Here is an 18,371-nt window from a genome sequence, read left to right as displayed (position 1 = left end):
GACACCTGATTTTAGCTCTGGAGAGAAGGCTGAGAGGGTAGGGGGAGCAGGGAGAGAAGGGTGTGTGTGTGTGTGTGTGTGTGTGTGTGTGTGTGTGTGTGTGTGTGTGTGTGTGTGTGTAAGAGAGAGAGACAGAGAGACGGAGAGACAGAGCGAGAGAGAGAGGGAGAGCAGTTGAGATACTTAGAATAACCCGAGGAAAGCCCAGACAGGGGAAGTGGATACGTGCGGATGTGTCTCTGTGAGTGTGTTCATTTGGTGAGTCTGTCTCTGCGTCGGAATGTGAGTCTTCGTGGAGGTCTCTGCATTACAGCCGGTGTGTGTCTGGTACATATGTCCAAGTATGTGTGTCCAGTATGCGTGTCTATACCTTTGTGTGTCTCTGTGTGAATCTGTCTGAGTCTGTGTGTATCTCGGGTGTGTGAGTGTTTGTGTGAATCTGTGTTGTTTGTGTCTTTGTGTATGGTTGTATATGAGTGTGGAACTAAACAGCAGTGTATGTGGATCTTTTTGGTGTATGTGTGAGTCTCCGTGTGTGTCGGAGACTGTGTGTCCGCGTTGTGTGTGTGTGTATGTGTGTGTTGTGAGGTGGCTCTAGTCAAAGCCCTCATTTCTGATTGGCTCAGCTCGGTGACGGGCCCGGCTCCTTCCCGGGTGCAGGCTGCGCTCGCGTGTGTGTCGGGGTGTGTGTCGGTGTATGTGTGTCGGGGTGTGTGTGTGTGCGCGCGCGCGCCGGTGTATGTGTGTGTGCGTGTGTCTGTGTGTGTCTGTGCGCGCGTGGGGGGGTGCTGTGTGCGTGTGTGAGTGCGAGTGTAGCTGTGCGCGCCGATGTGCGGGCAGCGGCGGGGCGTGCGCGGGGCTGTGGCGGAGGAGCGGGGAAGGCTCTGAGAGCCGCGGCGGGCTGCCCGCCCCCGGCCCTGGCCCCGGCCTCGGCCCCCAGCCCCCAGCCCCAGTCCTGGCCCCGGGACCATGGCCCCGGCCCGCGCCGGCCTGCCCTCCTCGCTCTGGGTGGTCACGGCCGTGGCCGCCACCTGCATGTCGGCGGCCCGCAGCGAAGGTAAGCCGGGGGCACGCGGGTGGGCGCCGGGGGCACGCGGGGGCGGGGCTTGCGGCTCTCCTGGCGCCCGAAGTTCACTTGCTCGGGGGACCGCTCTCCCCCAGCCGTAGGGCAGTCCTGGTTAAGGGAGCAGGTGCCCAGCCCAGCCCCCAGTCTCTGTCCCTGTCCCGCGGGAGGGCCCTGAACCCCGGAGCCCCGCTCACCACGGCCCTGTGCCGGGGCCCGCCCCAGCCCGCGCCCCCGCTCAGGCTCCGGGCTTGGGCTCGGGCTCCTAGCATCGCTTATCGTTCTGGTTCGAGCTGCAGGCGGGCTCCTGCTCCGAGCCCTGGGCACGCACACTCTGGAGAGGGGCTCGGGGTAGGGCAGGAAAAGGAAGCGGGCAAACCGGGGCGGACAGGCAGAGAGAAGAAGAAGAGGGAGTAAGGGGGAAGAGGCAGAGGAGCCACTGGGCTAAAGGGGGCAGGGGACCGAGGGGAGGGCGAGGATTGACAGACTGGGGAAGAAAGGGGCAGTAGCCTCATATAGGACAGAGGAAGGAGAGGGCAGCCGGACGGGGGAGAAGAAAAGGGAGGCTGAGGTACAGGAAGAGAGAAGTGATGAGAGGGAGGGAAGAAAGCAGCAAAGAAGGAGGGAGATGGAGAAGAGATAGATAGGGGACAAAGAAAGGGAGGCAGAGATGGGAGCAAAAAGTGAAGGAATCTAGAAGAGAAAAGGGTTTAAGAGAAGGCCTGGGAACAGTGGGAGGGAGGAAGGCAAGGGTAGGCAAGCACAGTTTGGTCACCCAGAGTACGGGCTGAAGAATAGACCACAGAAAAGGAGAGATTTGGAGCTGCAAAGGGACCTTCCAGACACCATCTATAAATTAGATGGCTTTTAAAATTGAGATAACAGCCAGAGAGGGTGGGCAAGTGACTTGCCCAAGGTCACACAAAAAGGCAGGCAAAAGAACAAGGATTAAAACCCAGGTTCCCTGGCTACAAATTTCTGCCTTACCGTATTGGAGGGAGGGTAGGAAGCAGTTGGAAGTTGACTCCTGGTGAGAAGAGGGCAGATGGACTATTTCGAAGGGCTTGGAAATCAGACCCTGAGAGACTGAGCAGTTAAGGACCTCCCAGTCTGACTTCTAGTACTGACCCTTGCTGGAGAGAATTAAGAGATTACTTGCAGGGCTCCCTTCTCTACCAGCTGCATGCCATTCTTGACCCCCACTGTCTTTCCCATTGATCCCCTGAGGCTCTCTGTTCCCTCCTGGTCCCCATCAACTCCCACAGTCAGCTTCCTGCTCCTCCCTAAGGGTGCCCAGAGTTTCCTTTGTAACTGTGGAGAATGACGGTGATGGAGGGTGGGGGGAAAGGGAGTTGACCTTAGTACCAATTTCCCCATCCCAGCCTGCCCAGTGAACCATCTGCTCCCAGTGTTCCTGTTCTCTGGCCCTTAGGACACCCTGACCCAGTGCCAGCTTGGACAGGAGCATGTTATCCACAAAGAGGGAGTGCTTGATTGCTCCATTCCTCTCCCCTCCTCAGAACTCATCTGGTGTATTGGAGCCAGTTCTGAGCTCTGCATTTTAGGGAGGGCCCCGACCAACTGCAGTGTACAAGGAGGTTAGCTAGCTAAGATAGAGCCAAAACTAAAGACTCAGCCAGGATGCCAGTCGAAGGAAATGGGTTTAATTGACCTCGAAGAAAGAAAACAGTCCAGGTGGGGGACCTGTTATTGTCTTCAGGGCTGTGGAGGTCAGTCACAGGCAAGAGGGATACCCTTTAAATAAATGTAACCTGCATTTATTAAACGGCTAGGATGTCCAAGATATAGACAAAAAGTGACTCTGTGCCTGCCTTTAGGGTCTGATAGGCTCTTGGGAGAGATTAAGTACACACAGATCTGCATAATACAGCATAATTTGCAGAGAGAGATCACAGCAGTAATTGAAGCAAATCAGGGAAGGCTTGCCAGAGGAGGTGGCAATAGTGTTGAGCTATCAAGAAGAGAAGATAAGTTGGGGTGAGGCTTCTCCTTGACCTAATCGAATGGAACTAGATTTGGGCTACATAGGTGGAAAAATTTATGAACAATGAGCAATCTAGAACTGGAGGACTTGGACCTAGGAGAGACCAGTCCCACTTGAACTGAAAAGTACAACCACGTAGAGATAGTAAATGGCAAAGCCCAAATTCCAATCCAGGACCTCTGACCTTAATCTAAGGATCTTGTCACTAGACCACACCACCCTGGGCTATCTTAGGAGGTAGTGAGTTCTCCATCACTGATGGACTTCGTGTGGAGGCTGGCTAGTTACTTGTTGGGGCTGCAAGGGAGGGGGAGAGATTCTCAATCAGTTGCTGGTAGTGTTAGATGCCTTCTGAGGTCCCTCCCTGCCCTCTTAGAGATTCTGGGACTTGAGATTTCAGCAGGTATTCTGTAGTCTGGAGCTTGGCAGGGTGCCACCCTTGGCCTGGAGTCCTAGCAGCTGATATTTTGAGGCCAGAGTGGAGCTCTGACTGAGCTGGGGTGAACCAGCAGCTAATGCCAGTCCCCTCATCCCCCTAGGGTCCCCAATTCCACACCGGCATCTGTGCTCACACACATGCCTTTCCACCGATACCTGGCACAGGTGTCTGCAAAGGGCCTGCAGGTCAGGCAGGATCAACACCCCAATGCTAAGTGTGGGAAGCAGCTGGGCCAAGAGAAATCTCAGACCCAGGCTGGGGAGCCTGAGCTTGAATCCTAAGCCCTGCTGCTTTCTTACCTGCATGACCTTAGTTTAAACCAGTCCTTTTCCTTCTCTGGACCTTGTTTTTCTTGGTAAAATGAAGGGGGTGGCCTAGATGATTTCCAAGGTCCCCTCCTGCTCCGAATTTGGCCATCCAGTGATTACTAAGAGGCACGGGGGTGGAGAGGATGGCCTGGATGAGAAGGCGGTGGAGATGGGCAGGGCAGAATTTGGCTTTGGGAGCTGGAGGTCTGGTTTTCCAAGGGGGCTCTTCTCAGCCATGAGGGTGGGGCATGGGGTGGGGAGGGGAGCTGCTGCTGTCTGCTGTAGTTGCTGATTAGCATTGCTGGAGTCTCAGCACTGGGTGTGGGCATGCATGGAGTGGGGGCATCAGGCTCTTTCCTCCTTGAAGAAAGCATCTCATACGGATTTGGGGACCAAGCTTGCAGCCATATTGTAGGAGGTGATTCGAGAAGGCTGGGGGTGGAGGAACACGAGCTTAGTCATTGAGTAGAAGAGAAGGGTCATCGGTCTGAGGAATACTTATTGTCTAGAATGAGGGGCATTGCCATCGGGATGATTGTGGTCTTGAGTAGATGAGGGGTATGATCATTGTCCTGGGGGGTCTTCCTCCTTTAGGGTAGGGTCACTGTTGAGTGGGGTCCATTGTCTTGGGGGATAAGTACTGTCCTTGGGAGTAGTCATTAAAAAAACCTTTACCTTCTGTCTTAGAATCGGTGCTACGTGTCAGTTCCAAGCCAGAATAGAAGGGCAGTAAGGGCTAGGCAACTAGGGTTAAATGACTTGCCCAGGGTCACACAGCTAGGAAGTGTCTGGGGCCAGATCTGAACCCAGGACCCCCATCTCCAAGTCTGACTCTAAGGAGAAGTCATAACTATTGTCCTGAAGGAAAGGACAGTTGTCCATAGATTAGGGGGCATCATGTCTGGGCAGAGCCCATTGTTCCGAGAATGGTTCTGAGAAGAGAGTTTATTGTCCTCAGGGACAGGGTCATCCTCCATGTCACTAGGGAGCTGGATGGTGTGTGCAGGAGGGGAGGTCAGGATCACTGTCTCCAATATGTGATTCCATCAGTCCTGCTGAATGTACCATGCTGGGCTGATTGCCTCCTAAGTATTCCAGACAGACTTGGGGATGGATTTGAAGGAGAATGTGAGTCTCCTAAGGGCAGAGGCCTTTTTGTTCCCTTTTCTTTGGACCCTTAGCCTAATCTGAGTGTTTATTAAAGCCACTAACAGAGCACAGGCTCTTTTGTTTTTTGAACCGTGTCTGGGAAGGGATGTGAAGGACCATCCACTGTACTAACCTAACTGTCCCAGTATAGGCTCTTAATCAATGGATTTTATTCTTCTTGTTGCTGTTCAGTTGTTTTTCAGTCCTGGCCAAATCCTCATGATCCCATTTGAGGTTGTTTCTTCTTTGTGACAAAGGTATTAGAATGGTTTGCCATTTCCTTCTCCAGCTCATTTTATAGATGAGTAAGTGAGGCCAAAAAGCTTAAGTGACTTGCCCAGGGTCACACTGCTACTAAATGTCTGAGACTGCATTTCAATAATTCAGGTCTTCCCAACTCTCAGTCTGGTGTCTCTATCCATGGTGCCTCCCAACTTCCCTTTTATTCTTAGATTAAACCAATATTTGCATTAATATATGGGAATGCACAGTGAGAAAACTCTCTTTACCAGTACAGATTGGTTCCCTATCTATAACCTAAAGTAATACAGAATTATCTGGTGGTTGTGAGAAGTTAAGTGACTTTCCCAGAGTCACACAGCTAGTATGTATCAGATGGGAACTTGAACCCAGCTCTTCCTTATTTCAAGGCTACCTCTTTATGCCACCCTCCTTTCAAAGCAATAAATGCAGAATTGAATTGACCTGAAGCAACATAGTGCAAGGCTGTTGGGAGTAGGGGGCCATTGAGAATAGATGCCCCTGGTGGGGTGCAGCTAGGTAGCACAGTGGATAGAGTATCTGACCTGGAGATAGGATATCCTCTGTTCAAATCTGGCGTCAAACACTTCCTAGACCAGTGACCCTGGGCAAGTCACTTAACCCTGATTGCCTAGCTCTTGCCTATCTTTTGTCCTAGAGTTGTTAATAAGAGAAAATAAGGGGGAGAGACAGAGACAGAGACAGAGAGAGAGGAGAAGGAGGAGAGAGAAGAAAGAGAGAAGAGAAAGACAAAGAGAGAAAGACAGTGAGAGAGAGAAATAGAGGGAAGAGAGAGAGAGAGAGAGAGAGAGAGAGAGAGAGAGAGAGAGAGAGAGAGAGAGAGAGAGAGAGAGAGAGAGAGAGAGAGAGAGAAGAGACTAGACTAGATGCCTGTGGAGTGAAGTCAAGGGGTAGGACCTCGGGCCCCAGCTTCCTCCCAGTAAAATGGGCAGGAGTTTTCCCTGAGTGAGCTTGGACTAAGGGGATTTCTAATACTGTTCCACTGGCATTAGGAAGAGCTCTTCCCCCAGTGCCACTCCACTGGGGCATGAGAAAGCCATTATCATGGCTAATTCTCTGCATGTACTGCTTCCCCTACCCAACTACCACCTATTCATAGACCACTGGATCCACCATATTACAAGATAACCCCATTGGGGGTTGACACACTTCTATAAGGAGAGGAAGATGGCCTGACAGTCACTTCTCAATCACTTGCTTGGGGATTATCTACTTCGGGGGCTCGTGGTCCAGATAGATTTCATGCTATGTTGACATTCCTCCCCCTTGCCACCCATGCCTTGCTGCCTCATTGTCTTTCATACATGAATTCAACAACCAATTAAGCACTCTTACTCTCTTTAAAGTAAGAAGAGATTTGGCTTGGAGGATAGAGACCCAACCTTGAAAACAAGAAGACCTGAGTTCAAGTCCTGCCTCTGATATATACTGGCTATGAAACTTTGGACAAGTCACTCTCCCTCTTGGTGTCCCAGACAATTCTCTAAAACACCACGTTAAAGATGTGTTGCTAATCCCCTTGCCAGAAGGTTTTTTTTCCCCACAATGGGAGCTTCTTCCATTTAAGAAACCCCTGGTCTAGAGCCCCTGGAAATGTAGAGCATTTTGCTGATGAGTCAGACAAGGCATTTAAGATTTATTGGGGAGGAGTGAGACAACCGACAAAATATAACACAAATTAGACTGATATCTTCCTAGTAAAGGGGGCTAAGAGTCAAGTGTACTATCAGTTTACTACATATACTATGATGCTCTAAGGGGCTAAGAGGTAATATGGGTGAGGGCCTAGCTCCCATTTGTCTAGTGTCTCGAAGTCCACAATGCACCTTTTACTGCTATGACCTCTGGCGGGTATGGTGCAAGGATTATTATTCCCATTGTACAGATGAGGAAACAAGAGGTCCCAGAAATGAAGAGATTTTTTTTTTTTTACCCAGCCATGCAGCTAAAGAGTGAGTAGATCCCAACTCAAAACCAAGTCTCTTGATTCTGCTGTGGGCCGGCTTCCTCAGGGAGCTGGCATTTGAGTAGGGTCGAACACTTGGATGCATGCCAGGCACTGGAAGCAATGAATGCAAAGGTATGTGGTGAGAAATCAAGTGGAAGGAGCTTAGATTTGAAGGGTCCATTATGCAAACCAGGGAGTATAAAGCCATTGGAATATTATTGTTCAGTTGTTTCATGTCCGACTCTTCATGATCCCATTTGGGGTTTTCTTGGCAGAGATAGGGGAGTGGTTTGCCATTTCTTTCTCCAGCTCATTTTACAGATGAGGAAACTGAGGCAAACAAGGTAAAGTGACTTGCCCAGGCTCAGATAGTTATTATTTGGGGTCAAATTTGAACTCAGATCCTCCTGACTACAGGGCCATCACTCTATCCATTGGGCCACCTTGCTGCCCTACTTCCTGACTTCAGGAAACTGAAAAGGAAGATTGTGTTGGTGGGGAAGGGGTAGAAATACACTGTGTTCCAAAATTGGTGGAAAGTACTTTAGGGGCAGCTAGGTAGCACGGTGGAGAGAGCACCAGGTCTGGAGTCAGGGGGTCCTGGGTTCAGATGTGACCTCAGGCATTTGCTAGCTGTGTGACCCTGGGCAAGTCTCTTAACCCTGATTCCCTAGCCCTTGCCACTCTGTCTTAGAATCGCTACTAAGACAGAAGGTAAGTGTTTTTTTTTTTTTAAGTGCTTTAGAATTCTCTATGGTTTGGGATTATCCTCCAGGACTTGATTATTCTGGGCCTCAAAAGCTGCCTAAAAAAGCGCAGATTTTTCTATATTCATACCTATTAGTATATTTTTTTTCTGAGGGGGTGGAGTAGAGACTTGTGATTCTATCTGTATGGGAAACTCCATTCCCTAATGCCGATCAGCAACTCCCGTGTAATATCTAGCCTTAGAGCTGCCTGGGGTGATTCATTTAGGGGTCCCTGTCAGAGTCTGGGTCCAAGACAGAACTCAGAAGCCAGGAATTCCCAAGTTCAAGGTCAGCCCCCCCTCCCCCCCAGCCAGGACACAAGCTGCCTCTCAGCCAGTAACAAGAATGGCTTTGACTTATTTGGGGAAGCATTTTCTGTGCCTTCCCTGATGGGATCCTCTCAGCCACCTTCTGAATGCTGGCGCCCTGGCTCGAGGGGGAAGCTGGGATTCAGAGGTGCGGTGACTCGTCCTTAGTCACCCGGCCAACAAGGGTCACAATTAAGATTCCAACTCAGGGGTCTCCTGACTGTCCAGTATTCCCTCAGCCTGGGGGGCTGGGGGAGAGATTGTGGGAGGAGAGAAGCCAGGAGCTGAGTGAGGATCTCCACAAGGTGTGTGTGTGTGTGTGTGTGTGTGTGTGTGTTTGGAAAGGGCAGAGGGCACTAGCACTTTCACCTTTTATGTGGGATATGACTTGTGGGAGAGAGTGCTTAGTATTCAGTTCAGAGGGAGGGAAGGAGAGAAGGAGGGGGACGTGAAGACCCAGAAGCAGAGCTGGAGAGGCATCAGAGGGCACATTTAGTCAGAGCAGCCAGTTATGAGAACAGAATGGTTTCTGTAAGTGGCCTCCTCTAGAAAATAAGGGCCTTGGAATAGATGATTTCTAAGGGCTTTCCCAGCTCCGAAATTCAGTGTTCTAAGTCTCAATCAGCTCTAACACTCTCTGTTCTGAGATCTCATCCAGCTTCACTCTATTTGATGCTCTAAAGTGCCTCTTGGCTCTGACATTCTGGGTTCTAAAGGACACTCCCAGTTTTGACATTTCATGTTCTGATAGCCCTCCCACCTCTGATATTCCATGTCCTGACGTTTTCCAAGATCTGACATTCTGGGTCCTAACGGCACTCCCAGTTCTAATGTTCTCTGTTCTAATCACCCACCCCCAGCTCTAACGTTCTGTGTTCTGAGATCTCATCCAGCTACACTCTATTTGATTCTCTAAAGTGCCTCTCAGCTCTGACATTCTCTGTTCTAGGATACCTCCTAGCTCTGACATTCTCTGTTCTGAGGCTCCTTCCAGCTCTGACATTCTCTGTTCTAAGATCTCTCCCAGGTCTGACATTCTCTGTTCTGAGGCTCCTTCCAGCTCTGACATTCTCTGTTCTAAGGACTCTCCCAGGTCTGACATTCTCTGTTCTAAGCTCTCTCCCAGCTCTGACATTCTCTGTTCTGAGGCTCCTTCCAGCTCTGACATTCTCTGTTCTAAGATCTCTCCCAGCTCTGACATTCTCTGTTCTAAGGTCTCTCCCAGCTCTGACATTCTCTGTTCTGAGGTTCCTTCTAGCTCTGACATTCTCTGTTCTCAGGCTCCTTCCAGCTTTGACATTCTCTGTTCTAAGGTCTCTCTCAGCTCCGACATCCTAGATTCTAAGGAAGGTATCTCCCAGCTCTGATATTCTAAGTTCTAAGACTCTTCACTGCTCTGACATTCTCTGTTCTAAGACTTCTCCCAGCTCTAACATTGTATTCTAAGGTCTCTCCCAGCTCTGACATTCTGTGTTCTAAGGTCTCTCCCAGCTCTGACATTCTCTGTTCTAAGGTCTCTCCCAGCTCTGACATTCTTTGTTCTAAAGTCTTTCCCAGATCTGACATTCTCTGTTCTAAGGTCTCTCCCAGCCCTGACATTCTGTGATTTAAGGGTCTTCCCAACTCTGACATTCTCTGTCGCCCTCTCAGGTTCCTCATTATTGCTGTTGTTGTTGAGCCATTCTGTTGACCCTAGATGCCTTTTGTCCATTGGGAGAGATATCAGAGTAGTTGATATTTCCTTCTCCTCTGTCACTCCAATTTACATATGAGGAACTGAGGCAAACAGGAGTTAAGTGACTTGCTCAGAGTCACCCCGCTGGCAAATGTCTGAGGGCAGGTTCTAATTCAGCTCTTCCTGATTCCAAGCCTGGCTCTCTCGCCACACCATCGTCTAGCTGCCCTAGCTCAGGTCCTTCAGAGTCTTAGAAATGGAAGGATGGCAGAGGCCAATCTAATCTACACTGTAGCTGAACATGAATTCTATCCTCATCATCAGGACATGGGGACACCCATCTTCTGCTTGAAGACCTCTGGTGATAGAGAACTCAGGAGCGGCTGAGCTAGCCCATGTCCCTTTTGGACAGCTCTGATTGCTAGCAGGGCTCATCCACACTGTAGCTAGAATGAACCTTTCTGTCATTGCTACCTGTCCTTTCTAGCTCTACCCTCTGGGGCCAAGCAGAGCATGTCTAATCCCTCTCCCTCATGAAAGCCCATCAGATACTTGAATATGTCTCCTGATAAGTTGTTTCTCATCCTGCTTCAACATTCCCAGTTCCTCCAACCAGTCCTCATGAAGCCGCGTCTCCAAATCTCTTCCTGATCCTGGCTGCTTCTTTTCTCACCAGGGTCTCACTGGGTTCCAGCTTTATTGATGCCCTTCATAAAATGGGCTGCTCACATCTGGCCACAGTCCTCTAGGGGTGGCCTGCCCAGGTACAATAACAGCAGGGTCATTTCACTTTTGATTTCAAGGTCATTATGCTGACCCACACTCAGCTTGTAGTTCACTAAGACTGCCAGATCTTCGTCACAGGATTTATTTATCATCTAGGACCCTGGATCGTACCCCATCCTCAACTCGTTTGGTTGATTCTTTGTCAAACCCAAGTGTTAGGCTTCACATTTATCCCCATTAATTTCACCTTATTAGATTCAGATTGTTCTTCTAGCCTGTTGAAATCTTTTTGGATTCTGGTTTTGTCATCCAAGTGGTGCTTAGTATTCAAGGGGAGGGGAGCTGGGAGGGAGATGGAAGGAGAGAGAGCAGAGGAGAGAAAGACAAGGGAAGGAAGAGGACAGAGAAGGGGAGGGAAGTGGTGAGGAGAGAAAGCAGGCCAGGGGGAAGGGAAAAAAGCTGCAAAGAGAGAGACAGCCTCTAAAGGAGAGAGGAGGCAAATCAGGAGAATAGAGGAGAGAACTGGGAAGGGAAACCTGAAGGAAGGCAAAGGAAGGGATGAGAAGAGGCGATGGGAAGAGTGTAAAGGAGAGGGGAAAGGAAGAAGAGAAGGAAAAAGAAGAGAGTGGGGAGAAGAGCTGGTCTGAATATAGATTGTTCCCAAACATAGGCCATATCCCCAAGTTAAAATTTCTGAAAAGAGGAGAGCAAATGCATATATTTGTGTGTGTGCGTGCGCATATATGCATATATGTATATATGCTATATATATAAAAAGAAAGACTGAAAAATAATTTCACAAAATAACTGAATACCTCTACACTTATTGAAATAGCTGGAGACTTTGGGTCAAGGTTGTACTTTTAGTCCAGAGTACTCTGGTCAGTCAATCAATAAATATTTATTAAGCACCTACTGTGTGCCTGACACCTTGCTAAGCCTGGGGATACAAAGATAAACAAAAGAGTCCCATTTTCAAGGAGCTTCCAGCCTAATGAGGGAAACAATATTGAAACAGCTAAATACAAAAACACTTTCTATAGCATAGTGGGAGGAGGAGGTGTGCCCGAGTGACCAAAGATAAGCTGTTTAGCCTCTTTGTTCCTCAGTTTCCCCCTCTGTAAAATGAAGGGGTTGGAATAGGTGGCTTCAAAGGTCTTTTCCAGGTCCAAATCTATGAGACCTCCACTTTATGACTTGCGGTGATGGTGGGAAAATCATCACCCCATTTGCCTGGTGGAAGACTAACTTCACATTGCAGATTCAGCCTCCCCAAGGAGTGCTGGACTTCCAGTCAGAGGCTTTGGGTTCAAATTTCAGATTTATCCTCTGTTAGCAATGTGACCTTAGGCAAGTCATTCCCTTCTCTGACCCTGAGTCTCAGGGGACTCCCAGTCTAGGTGACTTGGCACAATACAGAGAGAGAGAGGAGAGGGAGGAGAGGGAGGAGAGACAGAGACAGAGCCAGGTCTTTGCGGTAGAAGGATTTGGAACAATTAACCAAGTGGAGAAGATAAAGGAGGCTGTTTTCTGTGGAGGTCCCAGCTTGAGCAAAGGTGAAGAGGTAGAAGAGAACTTGGATTGTGCAGAGAATAACAGGGAAACCAACCAGGCAGGAGTGGAGAGCAGTTTCCATACCCAGAAAGAATACTTGCTCCAGAGTCAGGATGCTTGGGTTTAGATATCACCTCAGAGGGTGACTACTACAGCACTCTTTTGCTACCCAACTACCATGGGCCTCAATTTTCCTATCTGTAAAATGGCTAGGTTGGACTATATGACCTCTGGGGCCCCTTCTAGCTCTGGATCTCATCCCCTGCTACCCACTGTGGATCAAAAGGCACTTAGGTGGCATAATGGATAGCAGGTCCCAAGTTTTCAAATCCTACTTCATATACTTCCTTAGCTGTTTAATTCCAATAAAGTTCCTCAACAGTGAAATGAAAAAAAAAAATTCCTATCTTGCAAGGTTGTTGTGAGGACCAGGTAGGGTAACAAAGAAAGTATTTTGCTAACTTTAAAGTGCTACATAAATACTAGCTACTATAATAATATTATCATATGTAATGATAATATAGCAATATATAATAACACAAAGTAGCATAGTAATATTTAAGCATTATATATTTATAATAATACTTATCTAATAGCTGACATTTATATTGTGTTATATAGGTTGGCAAAGTACATATATTGTTAACTCATTTGGGTTTTTTTAGTAGTAGTAGTAGTAGTAGTAATAATAGTAGTAGTAACAGTAGTAGTAGAACAGTAGTAACTAACAGTAATACTAAAGTAGTAGTAACAGTAGTAGTAACCGAATATTAGTAGTAGTAATGGTAGAGGTAGTAACTAACAGTAGTAATAGAGTAGTAGTAGTAACAGTAGAAATAGAAGAGTAGTAGTAGTAGTAATAGTAGTAATAGAGTAGCAGTTGTAGTAACAGTAGTAGTAGTAATAGTTGTAATAGTGTAGTAGTAATAGTAGTAGTAACAGTAGCAGTAGTAGTAGTAATAAAAGTAGTAATAGAATAGTAGTAGTAGTAGAGTAGCAGTAGTAGTAATAGTATCAGTATTTTAAAGCTCTGTGATGCTAGATAAGTCAATTGAATTTCTGTGCCTCAATTTTCTCTTGAGTAAAATAATAACATCTGTATTCCTTAGCCCCACCATGAAGAAAGTACTTTATAAAAAGTAGAACAGAAGTAGGAGCTATTTCAAGGAGCAGATATGAGAAGGTACCTGTCCAATCTCCTTTCCATTCTTTGCAGAGGTGAGGAGCCGCATGTGTGGAACGCTGAGTTCAATATCATATTTTTTTCATATTTTGATTAGGTTTTTCCAGATCTGGTTTCTGCCCTTCTTGTTATTTTTTGATATGTTTGCTTTCAGCAGTTAGGTGCATCTTGGGCTTTTAAAGGGCAACTCCTTTATACGATGGTTCTCTGGGAGAGAGAAGGGAGGTAGAGGCATTGAGAAATGTAGGTGACTTGAAAATGAAAGATATCAATAAAAATTAATTTAAAAAAAGGTATTGGGCCTTTCATTATGCCATTAAAGAGATGGTAGGACCAGGTTTATGGAGGGTCTTGGGAAGCAAGTTGAGGAGTTTACATTTGACGCATTAGACCATCTTAAAATCACATAATGATTCCAGTCTTGGATTTGTCCTAGTTTTATCATTTACTCATGGGATGATAAACTTTACAGCTGGAATGAGGGAGAGAATGACCAATGAATGAATGAAATGTATTTATTAAATACCCCCTATTTGCCAGGCTCTGGGGATTAAAAATAAAAATACAAGCTAATTCCTGCTCTTAGGGAGCTTACCTTCTAATAGGGAAGAGAATTCATCTTAGAATTTAGTCTAGTCAGAGATTCCTTCTTTAAAAAATAAAGATGAATATTTTATTTACTTATTTATATAAGGATATTTTATTTTTACCAATTACATGTAATAACAAATTTCCATATGTTTTCCATTGTCACATGTTCTAATCTGTCTCCCTCTCTCCCTTCCCTTCCCACTCCAGCTCCTGGCAAGCAATTCGATCTGGGTTATACATGTATTATCAGACAAAACATATTTCCATATTATTCATTGTTGTAACAGAATTCTCATATAAAACCCAAACCCCAAAACAAAAGCCCAAATAAACTTAATTGAAAAATTGCATGCTTTGATCTGCATCTGAATCCAACAGTTCTTTCTCTCAAGGTGGAGAACATTCTTCATTATAAGTTCCTCAGAATTGTGTTCCAGCCAGAGATTCTTAACCTTTTTGGTGTCGTGGAGCCCTTTGGAAGTCCAGTTTGGACCCCTCCTTGCAATAATGTTTTTAACTGTGTAAAGTTCATAGAATTACAAAAGAAACCAATTATGTTGAAATAAAGATCTAATTTTCCCCATTCAAGTTCATCAACCCCTAGAAATCCATCCACTAATCCCCCCAAACTACAGATTAAAACCCCCTGATCTGATCCAACCCTTTTATTTTACAGTTGAGAAAAATGAGACCCAGAGAGATTCCTAGACTTATACAGGGCCACACAGCTAGGTAGTTGTTAAAGTAGCTGGGATTCAAACCCAGACTCTGAATAAAAACTCAGTTCTTCAAAAAAAGTGTTATATTTTTACATTATCTTCATTTCCAAATATATCCTTCCTCCCTGTCCTCCTCAGACAGCCATCCTTTGCAATCTAGAAACCTTAAAGCAAAAAGGGAAATAAAGCAGTTAAGCCATATTCACCAACACATCAGCTAAATCTGATAAAAAGGTATGCAATGTTCTGCACCCATAGTCCTTCACCTCTGCAAAGAAAGGAGAAAAGTTTGTTGTCTCATCTCTTCTCCAACCCTAAGCAAGACTATTAAAATTACACAGCATTCAGTTTTGTTTGTTTGCTTATTCTTTCCATTTACTTTGTATCCGGGCATCTTTCCATTTATTACACAACCACATTTCTTTATGCAAATTTGAATAAGGCACTTGCTGTTTCCTTATCTGTAAAATAAAAATTTGGACCAGATATTTACTAAATTCCCTTACAGCTCTGATGTTCTATGTTGGAAGGAACTTTCCAGGCATATCTTTTTACACTCTAAGATCTCTTCTAGAGCTAATATTCTATGTTCTAAGGTTCCTCCTAACTGATATTCTCTTTCTATGACCCCTTCTAGCTCTGAATTTCTATGTTGTAAGGTCCTTCCCTGGCTAACATTTTGTGTTCTAAGGGTCCTTCCAGCTCTGCATTCTGGGTCCTAAGGTTTCTCCCAGCTCTGACATTGCTTTCTAGGTGTCCTTCCAGCTTTGCATTCTGGATTCTAAGGTTTCTTCTAGTCCTGACATTCTATGTTCTAAAGGTCCTCCCAGCTCTGTATTCTGGGTTCTAAGAGTCCTCCCAGCCTTGCATTCTGGATTCTAAGGTTTCTTCTAGCCATGTTATTCTGTGTTCTAAGGGTCCTCCCAGCTTTGCATTCTGGATTCTAAGGTTTCTTCTAGTCCTGACATTCTATGTTCTAAGGGTCCTTCCAGCCTTGCATTCTGGGTTCTAAGAGTCCTCCCAGCCTTGCATTCTGGATTCTAAGGTTTCTTCTAGCCATGTTATTCTGTGTTCTAAGGGTCCTCCCAGCTTTGCATTCTGGATTCTAAGGTTTCTTCTAGTCCTGACATTCTATGTTCTAAGGGTCCTCCCAGCCTTGCATTCTAGATTCTAAAGTTTCTTCTAGCCATGATATTCTGTGTTCTAAGGGTCCTCCCAGCCTTGCATTCTGGATTCTAAGGTTTCTTCTAGCCATGATATTCTATGTTCTAAGGGTCCTCCCAGCTTTGCATTCTGGATTCTAAGGTTTCTTCCAGCTCTGACATTCTGTATTCTAAGCCCATTCTAGCTCTGATATTCTGTTCTCCAAGGCTCCTTCAAGCTCTGGCATTATTGGTCCTAATACCTCTCCCTGCTCTGATATTCTATGACCTAAAGGTCCCTTCAGAGCTCTCTGTGACAAGCTTGCTACTGACTCTAATGTTCTATGTTTTATAACCAGGGGATGCATTTGGGGATGAGGCAGAAGAACAGTGCTGGGGTCTTACCCTGTGGGCTATGCTGCACTGGAAGAGAGATACAGGTGGGGGAGAAAGAAAGGGTCTTGCCCTCATGATGACTCTTGGCCCAAGACCCTCAGGAAGGCATGGTGAAGATGGTAACTCCCCTTTTTCCTCTTCTTCAAACTAGAGCCTACCCCTGGGGGGGGGAAGCTGCAGTGCGACCTGCAGGCCCCCCCCTTTTTCCTCCCCCACCCATCAGGCTAGCCAGAGAAGAGAGATTGCTAACCCACTGGCTGACCCAGTTTTTCCCACGCTGGTGAAGAGGGAGGAGGAGGAGTGAGTTTCTCTCCCTGCCTCCTTCAGGAGGCCTGCTGGGGAGGAAGGAGAAGAGAGGAAGGAGGAGGGAGAGAGAAGACAAACCCAAAGGTGGATTTCCTTCATGGCTTTTTACCTTGGGATCCTTCCATGAGAAGCATAGAAAGTGTCTCTCTTGGCCCGCCTTCCTCCTTTCCCGATTCTGCCTGCCCCACCCCAGTCCCTAGCTGGAGCTTCTGGGGAATTCCAAATGGGTGGTAAGCCAAGAGTACAGGAGTCACGGGGAGGGGAAACCTGGCTGCAGCAGCAAAAACACCAAGAACCACTGCCTCTCTCCATGTGGGTGCATGCTCGTGACATACAAATGCCCAGAGGGTTCCTGCCCATTCAATGCACCTGCATGCAGCATTCCAGGAACATCCCATTGCTAATGCCTCAGCCACATAAAAGATGCTGGACAGATGGGGATGGAGAATGGTTTCTTGGGACCCTCATCTGGCAAAAGCATCAGTCTGACCGATTAAAGGGAAGGTCCCAGATTGAGGTGAGCCTACCTGGGAATAGAGCTAGGAAGGAAAGGATATGGAGCCTCTAAGAGAAGTAGATGGCTAGATGGGCTTCTCAGAGGGGAGCCAAGTAAAGAGAAAGGGGGGGGGAGAAATAAGATCATAGAATTGTAGAGTTAGAGGGGGCAGAACAACACAGAATGTTAGAGCTGGGAGAGCTCTTCAAACATAGAATGTTAGAGCTGGGAGATCCCTTAGAAACATGAATGTCAGGGCTGAAAGGACCATTAGAACAAAGAATGGCAGAGCTGAGAGTCCTCACAACAGAGAATGTTCAGATCTGGCAGACCACTTAGTACAGAGAATGTCAGAGCTGAGACGGACCTTAGAACATTCTTTGTTCTAAGCTAGGAGAGCCCTTAGAACCCAGAGTTTCAGGACTGGGAGGGCTCTAGGAACAGGGAATGTCAGAGCTGGGAGGGTCCTTAGAACAAAGAATGTTAGAGCTGGGAGGACCCTTTGAACAAAAAAATGTCAGAGCTGGGAGGGTCATTAGAATAGAGAATGTCAGAGCTGGGAGAGACCTTAGAACAGAGAATGTCAGAGCTGGGAGAGAGCTTAGAACAGAGAATGTCAGAGCTGGGAGAGACCTTAGAACAGAGAATGTCAGAGCTGGGAGAGACCTTAGAACAGAGAATGTCAGAGCTGGGAGAGACCTTAGAACAGAGAATGTCAGAGCTGGGAGAGACCTTAGAACAGAGAATGTCAGAGCTGGGAGAGACCTTAGAACAGAGAATGTCAGAGCTGGGAGAGACCTTAGAACAGAGAATGTCAGAGCTGAGAGAAACCTTAGAACAAAGAATGTTAGAGCTGGGAGGACACTTATAACCCAGAATTTCAGGACTAGGAGGGCCTTTGGAAAAGAGAATATCAGAGCTGGGAGGGTACTTAGAACATGAAAGCTGAAAGGGACCTTAGAGCATTGAAGAGCCCTTAGAGCATAGAATAGTAGAGCAGAGACAAATTCGACAGAATCTAATATCAGAGCTGGAAGGAACTTGAGAACAAATCTAGTCCAACTCTCTCATTTTCCAGATGAAGAACAGAGGTCTAAAAGTGAGGTCGTCTAGTTAATTCATTGATAGATCTGGAACTAGAACTCAGGTCTCATGATTCCCAATATAGAGTTCTTTCCTCCAATGTTCATGCTGTCTCTAGTTGAGAGGGATTCTACTGACTAAGGAGAGCAGCCAAAGGGAGAGTTCTGGAGAGGTAGCAGCAGTCAGGCGAGGGGTAATAGGTTGCTGAGCTGGGAAAAGGTCAGGAGCCAGAAAGTAAAGGAACTAAAT

General features: G+C 46.8%; 1 protein-coding gene across 2 annotated transcripts in view; it reads left to right on the top strand.

The window, feature by feature from the left end:
- The first annotated feature begins 341 nt into the window (after positions 1–341).
- The window catches only part of EPHA8 (EPH receptor A8), a 60,231-nt gene continuing 42,201 nt past the window's right edge, over positions 342–18,371 (top strand). For both annotated transcript variants that reach the window (XM_003341007.3, XM_007491211.2), the window contains exon 1: positions 342–1,057. In XM_003341007.3, coding sequence (XP_003341055.2) covers positions 970–1,057 — 88 coding nt within the window. In that variant the 5' untranslated portion in view covers positions 342–969. The remainder of the gene's footprint in view (positions 1,058–18,371) is intronic.

Source organism: Monodelphis domestica, chromosome 4, assembly GCF_027887165.1.
Source record: "Monodelphis domestica isolate mMonDom1 chromosome 4, mMonDom1.pri, whole genome shotgun sequence".
NCBI classification, from domain to species: domain Eukaryota; kingdom Metazoa; phylum Chordata; class Mammalia; order Didelphimorphia; family Didelphidae; genus Monodelphis; species Monodelphis domestica.
The sequence above is the reverse complement of the archived record's forward strand: the minus strand, read 5'-3'. Positions and strand labels throughout refer to the sequence as shown.